The sequence below is a fragment of the Papaver somniferum genome, chromosome 2 (genome assembly GCF_003573695.1).
Source record: "Papaver somniferum cultivar HN1 chromosome 2, ASM357369v1, whole genome shotgun sequence".
Taxonomy (NCBI): domain Eukaryota; kingdom Viridiplantae; phylum Streptophyta; class Magnoliopsida; order Ranunculales; family Papaveraceae; genus Papaver; species Papaver somniferum.
The window spans coordinates 109,516,750-109,526,140 of NC_039359.1; the positions used below are offsets into that span (position 1 = coordinate 109,516,750).

Here is a 9,391-nt window from a genome sequence, read left to right on the forward strand (position 1 = left end):
GTGTCATTCCAAGTATTAATTGATGAAGGAGCTAATGCATTTAACCATGATTTTGCCTTATCCTTCAAGGAAAAAGGGAACAACCTAAGTTTGAGATACTCATCGGCTAAATCCTTGAATTTCATTTTACCACACAATTCTTCAAACTCTATAATATGGTAGTAAGGATTTTCATTCTCCTTACCATAGAATTTAGGAAATGATTGAATGGTGCTTGCCCTAATCTCAAAAGTTGTTGTGGTGGTAGGCAAAACAATACAAGAAAGTTGAGAGACTCTAGTTGGGAATATATAATCTCTCAAACTTTTAGGTGGAGGATTCGTACCCTCATCATCTGTTTCCGTCATGTATAAAGGGTTAACTCTAACAAGACGATCAAACTGTTCTCCATCCTAACCGCTTAGTAGATACTGCATATGCAATCAAGATGCAGAAGTTTGTACAAACTCACCTTGCAAAATCTCAGCAAGCTTTTCTGCCGTTTTTCGAGAGATTCAAACTCACTGAGGTACCTAAACAAAATCAGAAAAACTGCTTAAAAGGAACTGAAAGAAAATAAAAACAAAAATATACTATGTACAAAAACTATGACTAGAAAATTGGTGATATCAATCAGAGAGTATTTTACAGCCACTCCCCGGCAGCGGCGCTAAAAACTTGATGCGGTAGACCGACTTTGTTTTACCGCAAGTGCACGGTGTCAAAAATAGCACACGATAGCAAGCACAGTTCGTTCCCTCAAGGAGTGCGACGTATCTCTTGAGTCTGCATCAACTCCGTATATAAAGGTGTTGCGAAATCTTCTAAATGGACTGCACAAGTAGTATTTCCATGGCCCATTCAACCACCGACCCTGACTACCAACTTCAGGCCACTGCACCATCGACTACATCTCCCATTTCCATCTTTTGTCCTCCTAAATCTCGGCCACAGTATCACTTCCTTTCTCCAGTGATTCAACACTCAACCACAGTACCAAACCGGACCACCACCACTCTGTCTTGATCACCAATTTCACCCAGTTCACCCACTTAACCACAAAATACTCCTCCCTGTACACAACACTCGAGCCAATACCAGCAACGACTCTTGTAGCACAAACGATTGTTTCAATTCCAGGAAGAACTGCTTCCTAAAAGATTGTTTCACTTTGTAGCCAATACCAGCAACCACTCTTGTAGCCAATTCCAGGAAGAACTGTTTCCTAAAAGATTATTTCACCTTTTCCACTGATCAACCTGGTTGTTTTGCAAAAACTCTTTTACCACTTTATAAGAAAACTCACTATGGTTAGATATCCAGGTTACCATGGAATAACCAAAGGAGCTCAACTAGCTTTTGATTGTCCAAGAAAATGCAGAGAATAAATGTGACAATAGAAGCTGCAGAAGAAGCGATTCTGTAAATTTTCAAACACCTAAATCAAGATGCATTCCAAAGTCATTATCCAGTGTGTCACCATGCAACCTACCAACGAAGTGAAGATGATACACCGCATTATATATCTTTTTTTTCCCACTAATTTTCACTAAACTTCATGTTAAAGTCTGCAGGCATCCAACTCAAAACCAATTGGCAATGAGTGGAGAGGTCCTTCCATATTATATTTAAGTTAATTATGCGGAATGTAGCAATGTGGGAAGATTTTCCTTTCACACGCCCCCTCACGTGTAAGGCCAATCATTCGGCCTAACACGTGAACCTACGTACGAGTGACCAATCAATCGGTAACAGGTGTACATATTGACTAAATCGGTACACATCGGCTACTCGGCCTAGACCCGGGTGTACAAGCGACAAAATCGGTACACTTCGGCCAGTAACTCGGCCTACACCCGGCGTAGAGCAGGTCTGGGTCTGGGGCTAGGCTCTGATACCATGTTAAAGTCTGCAAATATCCAACTCAAAACCAATTGGCAATGAGTGGAGAGGTCCTTCCATATTATATTTAAGTTAATTATGTGGAATGTAGCAATGTGGGACTATTGTCCTTTCACACTTCAGCTTATACATAGAACTGAAGATGAAAATACGCTACGTTTTAATTTATTTTGTAAGAACTCGAATTATAACTTGTATGGAGATGAACTTTCGATATTTTTCACCAACCTAGCAATGGCAGTGAGTCTTTACCTGTCCAGAACTTAGAGTTTGGGCAGGGCACTCTCAATACCTATTGATGTAATCTCGGCTCTAGTGCCCTTTTCATATACAAATAAAAAGAAAACAACTTATACTCATGGTTGCAGATAATCAAATTGACATGGTTGACATTAAGGTATTCAAAGCGTGAAGCGAACCATGAAGCGTTTTTTATTTTTAGGAAGCGATGTTTTTCGAAGCGTGAAGCGTCGATTCATGGTTGATGTTTGAACTTGAAGCAGATGTTTTCTTATAAATAAATTTGTCGTAACTAGTAACTATATATTTAGGAAAATAATATCTATATAAATTTAATTATTGTAAAAAACAAAGCGTGTGACATACTGGTTCATCCTATTTTCCCTCAAACATTCAATTTTTCATTTAATAACTTTAAAAATTGGACGGGAAAAGAATTGACCAAATCAAGAAGCGCATCAACACTAGAGAATGTAACATTTCATGATGAATTCGCTTCACATTTGCGCTTCGAAGCGAAATGTTGAAGTTTGAAACGAAACGTACGTTCCGAATCGTGAAGCGTACGCTTTTAAAAATTATGGTTGACATGGAGGTTAGAGTCACCCTCCCCGCATGAGCCCAGAAATAACATCTTATTATCTCTATTACACCGGTTGTTAATCATTACAACTGTCCCCTTGAAACATCCAAGCAAGTTACATTAAAAGTTAAAAAATTATATTTTAGTTAAAGAAGTATGAACATTAAAATGATGGTCTAAATATTATGATATAAGTAGTAATAATGGAATAAAGGTGAGATGAACGAATACAAGACGGGTGCCTAGTTAGCAATTCGGGATTCGGTAAACTATGGAACGGCAAAAGTACGAGTGTTATACGGTTTTGTAAAATCCAGATTGGTCCATAATTCGGTCAACGGGACGTGATTCGTCATTAATTCGGAACCGCATACGTACGTGTATAATTCGATTTATAAATGTGAGTTCGGCTCTGAAAATTCGGTATCTATATATAACAAATAATTTGTATTTATAAGGTCATAGACCAATTTTTATACATATGTGTGAGTTATTTAAGGAAAAAATAAACTCAATATGATGATATTAATAATATATACACCATTAGTTATCCAAGAGGACGTCGTATGGTGGTTTAGATGCTTGGTTAGTGAGTTTGAGATCTCTCTCACCTTCACCTTCAAATCTCTTCAGTCGTTTTTGTTTCATAAAAATTACAACACGTCTAATATTCGGTCGTGTATGCTCGGGAGGCAGTAAAGCCCAAACAGTGGAGTCTTTGAAAAGTAAAAGCTAAAGAATTTATGGCGAATTAAACAGACGTATCATTCGGGATACGTAAAATTCATGAACGATTCGCGAATAATCCGGGAATGCCACATAATACGCGACTTGGGTTCGGAGTTATAAGCGTACGCGAAAAAGACGATAAAATTCGTGATACGGAAAAATTCGTGAATGATTCGCGGATCATTCGCGAACTTACTAACTAGGGACGGGTGTCCATTTTCTTAGAAATGGTGCATTGCACGTGTGGGTGGTGGCTAGCTCAGACATGAAAAAACACAGAAAGAGATGGATGCATGCAACATTTTGTGATAGATGAAACACTTGCCAGACTGCTAATCTGATCTAATCTAATCTATATCTAATCTAGTTTTATTATTCTAATATATAAATAAAAAAACTCATAAATTAAATAAAGGAATAAATGAAGTAGTACAACTTACTTTAAAAAGACAAAAACTAAAACCCAAAATCTGTTGCTTATCTAAATTTTAAAGTCAGGAAGAAGAAATACCTTACCTACGTTCTAGTACTTGTTTGAAGAAATACGTATGACTAAAGAGAGATTAAGAAAACGAAGGGAAGACAGAAAGATACCGATAATCAGACACAAGGAGTTGTTGATACATCAAGTATATGCCGCCTTTCACTCTTTTTTATATTATTAGTGGTACCATTTCTCTCGGTAAATGCAAAAGTATTATCAACGCCACTGATCGCTGAGAATAATTATAATTCCTGGTAACATTGGACTGTAATTTTCGCCAACAAATATGAAAGATCTCATACACAATGTAAACTGCAAGTTGCAGTAATTACCTTCAGATTAATTGACGTGTTTGGCAACAAAAAAGAAAAGGGAAGTGGCAGAAACAAATTCATGAAATGCTGAAAACGCATATCCTAGATTCCTAGAAAGGTTCAATTTTGCCAGTGGTAAGCATGAACTGACACGTCCCCATCCAATTTGACCCCAATAGTTCCTGCTTCCTACACGTTTAACTCGATGCCCTCATTATCTATTCATTTCGGTTCTCCTCGTCTACCAAAAGTAGTGGACTTTGACTCGTATTTTACAAGTTCTTCCCAGTTCATTGCAAATCTATAAATCCTTCAAAGTCAAGATTTGCTGAAAACCATAGGAAAATAATACTAAGAGCGAAAAAACGGGTCGGAGTCAAAATATAATTACTTGAGAAAATGTAGATATAAATTAGAGCATTTGTTAAACCACTAAAAACTTATGATCATTAATATATTCTTTATTCTCCCACAGATTTGAGATCCCCTTCTGGCCATAAAATAGGTTAAAGAACCATTAATCTTACTAGTTCAAGATTTGGACTGACTTATTGGAACTTTCTTCCCCCGTAATAAGTATACACTTCTTTTTTATTTCATTGACTTACAGTTAAATACTCATATAATTTGCAATGATTCAAATGCAATTAACGTACCTGACGGCTTAAGACCAAGTTCTGTGTATAAGACAGTTAACGTAGACCAACCATCATCAGAGTTTTGAAAATTGAAAATTGCCTAAAAAAGGATTGATTTTTTCTAACACTTTCTTTATGTATTCAAATTTTCAATGACCGAATACTACAAATTAGAAAAATCAAAAGAATTTAGAATACTATGCTGAATGAATTTAACTTACAAAGGTTTCACTAGCTGCGGGTCTTGGCCGCAATGATTATTGAATTGGCCTAGCCAATACAAACCAAGATTCTGAGTTCACTGACATCAGTAATTCTAGTTGAACGAGCTCGCGTGGAAGAGGAATTTTGAGACCAGGTTCAATAAGACCTGATTGAGAGAGATTCATTTGTTAGGTAAGTCAGAGCTTAAATAATATCTAACACTAACTTTATTACATACAAGCGCAATTCACTAAGGCATACCAGGAGAAATCTTTTTCCCTTTATAGAGCTCCTTTGCCAAGGGATTACTTGCCCAGTGATTAACAGCAACACGGCTTGTAGGCTGAAACCCGATTGTATCCCCATCTTTTGACAAAACCACCTTAATTTTTACCAAAAAGGCAAATAAGAGATCAGTAAGCACACGAATTGTAGATTGAAATAAATGCTACAATAGCAGCATATATTACGAGCCCACTGATGTGAACGTGACAAAGAATATACTTTTTCCATTTCTCATATTAGTCACCCTATATAGGTCTATACTAATTCTTGTCTCTCAGTATATCTAGAGTTAATCTTAGACATGTGCAATACCAGCACATCAAGATCCAGGATTCCAAGCTAGCGAAAGTAGATACATATTTTCCTGTTTATAAGTCAGAAGCATAAAACAGTAAGGATCCGCAGAATTACCTGATAGCTAGCTATGTTCTCTGCAGATTTTGCTTCAAGGTCGTCATCACTTTTATTGGAGAGAGATGAAGCAGAAGCAGATAAATCCACAGGTGCCTCTGCAATTGGCTGTTCTTCGGTATCTTCTCCGCTGGAGGAAACAACTTTGGAACTAACTACATTCTGTACAGATTTTGTTTCAAGGTTGTTATTGCTTTTACCAGAGACAGATGCAACAGAAGTAGATACGTCCAAAGACACCTCTGCAATTGTTTCTTTAGGACCTTCCACATTGCAGGAAACAACTGGTGTCTCTGCATTAAGCAGTTTTTTGATATCTTTTTCATTGCAGGAAACAGTTTCATGACCAATACCCACATTGTACAACCTCATCAAGTAAATCGGAAGTTCCCCACTCCAGGCACCGACAACTTTGTCAGTTACTATATCCCCTGGCCAACCAACTGAATCCTTAATTTTTTTCACAACTGAGATACACAGCTCTTCTACCTATCCATCAGCTGACATAAGCTACATAAGAAAAAACTGCTCTACTCTGACAAACAAAACATGGCCAATATTTTCCAAGGGAAAAAAATGTCAACTACTTCATAGAAATAAGAAAGTTAGTGGTTATGTACCTTGGCTGCTTCCAAAGACTGATGCTGGTAATAACTTGTTTCAGACAATGAAATTGAAGAACTCATTGTTGGGGACATTTGGGCCTTTCTGAGGTTGGGCCAATATAGACGAGATAATATATTGACCAAAATCACAAATACTCCACCAGCAATGCCGAAAGATAGCATTTTCAGGAAAGAAGTGCTTCTCTGAAATAGCAGAATAGCAATCATAATAAGGTCTACCACTTCTGTAACCAAACTATTTCTACATGAATAAACATTAAAAACTAACAATAAACACAACAACGGCATTTTGAAGAAAATTACTGAGAGTAGGATTAAGTCCTTATGTTCGTTCCTACAGTATGGGAATCAAGATTTCACATAAGAAAAGTCCCAAGATTTTCAGTTGTCTACCTTGAGATGAGTCCTTTTTTGCTTAAAACCTCAAAAATTATACAGCAAAGCACACGATTAAGTACCTTATTCTTCGGTAAGTTTGTATAATCTGCCACCAGCCCGGAAGATAGCTGTTTATCAGGAAGAGTGTAAACATCTTCGTAGTACATATCTAGAATCTCCGTCAGTCCAACCTGAGAAAACTTTAACTTGAGTCACTTGTACGAAAAGTGCATAAATTAATTAAGAAACATAATAAACCGCAAGAAAATGAAGTGCAAGAAATACTAAATCTGAAGCACAGTGTGTAACGCTACGAAGCATTTAAGCAAAAAAGCTTGGTTAGAACTGATTTTGTCCATTGTGTGACAAGAAGCTATGACATATTAAAACAAAAAGTTAACCACTGATTTATAGTATCTACAGGGAAAAGAGTTGAATTGTAATGATAGAAGAAGAATGAATTTCTTTTCCATAACCACTACATCTTGACATTTCTAATCCTACAAAAATGGTAAAACAGCCAGTATAAACTTTTTGGACCTGTAGTCTCCTTTTTATAAGGGTAGAACTTTGGTACAACAGCAAACCAGACTGGAGCTGCTCCAATTATAAAGCCATAATGACATCACATCTAGATAAAACTTCGTTGAAGAGCCATGTATAAAATACAATGTGCGTATATATTGAGGAAAAGTACTGTCAAAAAGGTAGTATATAGTAAACCATTCTTAGCCCAAAAAACCTCTATGACACGACATTTCAAATCAGAGGCTCTTCCCTTCAGAATACTGGTTGAAGGCCAAGGATGCAAGGGAAGAATGAAATACCATTTGGGAGTGGGTCAGAAGTACTTCCCACCTATTCTCTTCAGATTTCCTCCAACCGTCAAGCTTCACGTCCTTGAGTTTGTCAGTGTCAATTTGAAGCCTGTAAGCAGGTACATACTCGCTTGCCCAATTACTGAATTCAGTGCCGCCTATTTTTTCCAGTTTTGAGTAAGTAGATGGTGTCCACCAACGTTTACCTTTCATGTTCCTAGAACCGTAATCTTTCCTTCCCTCGAAATTCTTTAAATATGCCTTTGCATTTTGAAGTATCTGATCCTGATGTATTTCATATAATAAAATTGAACCGTCCTTCGACGCAATCCTTCTAGACTTTTGAAACCAACGGTAAATATTTCTTGAAGTTGTACCATGAGCATTTTGGTGGAAATCCTTTTCAGTACTTTCAAGAACAGCTGCACAAACAACTTCTGCAAGCAAAGAAAGTACACAATCCCCTCCTGATGAGGTTATAGTAAAGAGTGTTGGGATCTGCTTAAAGGCAAAATAGAACAAACACATCAGTGAATTGTGCTACTCTTATGATGGAGCATAATACAATGAAGTACATAAGATAAAGGAAGAAATCGTGCTAGATAAGACAGCTGCACAAACCTCTCTTTGGTTTTCAAGATCATCCATATTCCTTTTGGTTCCTGGACTAAACGTTGCCAATTGAAAACTCCAAATACTTTGACAGACTACTTGTCTAAATGTCATCGCAAGTATATTTTTAGATGTTGAGCCAGACAACATTTCTGGGGGGAGTGTATTTCTTAGCTTCCTAGCCTTCTCCTTGACCTTTCTCGACGGCAAAAACTGTTAACAAATAGAATTCCTAAACTGGCTTAATGGCTAAGTTTGTAAACAAATTATTCCAGTTCTGTAATTAAAGTTTCTAATAGTTCAAGAAAATAATTAGCATTAACACTGAGACTTAACATACCAATCTAGTTGCAACTGTACTGTGTTCATCAGAAGAACCAGGAAAGATTGTCTCAACAACCATAGTAGAAAGACCAGACAAAATGTGTTGATTTGCAGCTTCACTTCCATCAGCAGAAGCAGCAGTTAAAGCTTGTTCAAAAGAAACGTCTCCAATTAAAGTAAGCCGAGCTAAATCATTCTCATATGTTCTTACACCAGGAAGATTCTTTGTCTCTTTCTCTCCATTAAGTTCAGCAATGGATTCAAGAATTTCAATTTCAGTTGGAAGGCTTTTAGGGTTTTGAGAAAATGAGATTGTGGTTCTTGGGAATTTTGATTGATGTCTAGTGGAAACGATTGTGAAGTGTTTAGGATGATAATAAGATAGGTGCTTTTTGTAGAATGGGAGATAGAGATTTGGAGTTGGTGAAGATTGGAGGAGAGGCATGAATGAAAAGGGTTTTAATTGGGTTCAAAAATATTTACTAAAACCCTAGTTTTGATTTTTGGGGAAGATGCGAGGGTTTTTCAAGGTGAAATATCTAGTTCTTGTTCACTGAGAGTTAAACAGAACTTGATAAGCGCTTCGAGGAGCGAGGAGATGGGAACTGGTGAGTCCTCATGACTGAGTACAGAAATGTAAATAAAGACATCCGCAATTTAGTTAAAGGCACATGTAATGCGAACCTTCTTTTTTGTTTTTTGTTTTTGTTTTGATCAACGTAATGCGAACCTTGCCTTGGTACTGAGCAGCACCTTGTCGCTTGTCTCATTTAATTGGGAGATGATGCAACACCATGATAACTCAAACCATTTATCTCCGGGTACAACATAAGGGATTGTTATCATGCTTAATGAGGTGTTTAC

At 37.0% G+C, this 9,391-nt stretch overlaps 1 protein-coding gene across 2 annotated transcripts; it reads right to left on the reverse strand.

Annotated features, from left to right (window-relative positions):
• Nucleotides 1–4,049: 4,049 nt before the first annotated feature.
• Nucleotides 4,050–9,122, reverse strand: LOC113348773. Of its 2 annotated transcripts, XM_026592633.1 has the most exons (9): nt 8,544–9,122; nt 8,213–8,416; nt 7,601–8,089; nt 6,854–6,964; nt 6,390–6,578; nt 5,770–6,258; nt 5,335–5,455; nt 5,091–5,239; nt 4,050–4,559 (listed from the first exon to the last, which is right to left on the reverse strand). In XM_026592633.1, the coding sequence occupies exons 1-8, from the start codon at nt 8,970–8,972 to the stop codon at nt 5,127–5,129; spliced, it is 2,145 nt and encodes a 714-aa protein (XP_026448418.1). In that variant the 5' UTR covers nt 8,973–9,122; the 3' UTR covers nt 4,050–4,559; nt 5,091–5,126. The 2 variants fall into 2 exon arrangements, with proteins under 2 accessions (XP_026448418.1, XP_026448417.1); XM_026592632.1 differs by lacking the exon at nt 4,050–4,559 and having other exon boundaries at nt 4,877–5,239.
• Nucleotides 9,123–9,391: the final 269 nt, after the last annotated feature.

Coding starts and splice junctions, on each gene's coding strand:
- LOC113348773 (XM_026592633.1), bottom strand. CDS start 8,972: ATGCCTCTCCTCCAATCTTCACCAACTCCAAATCTCTATCTCCCATTC. Junction 8,417..8,543: donor GTACAGTTGCAACTAGATTG/GTATGTTAAGTC, acceptor ATTTGTTAACAG/TTTTTGCCGTCGAGAAAGGT. Junction 5,456..5,769: donor AGAACATAGCTAGCTATCAG/GTAATTCTGCGG, acceptor GTAAAAATTAAG/GTGGTTTTGTCAAAAGATGG.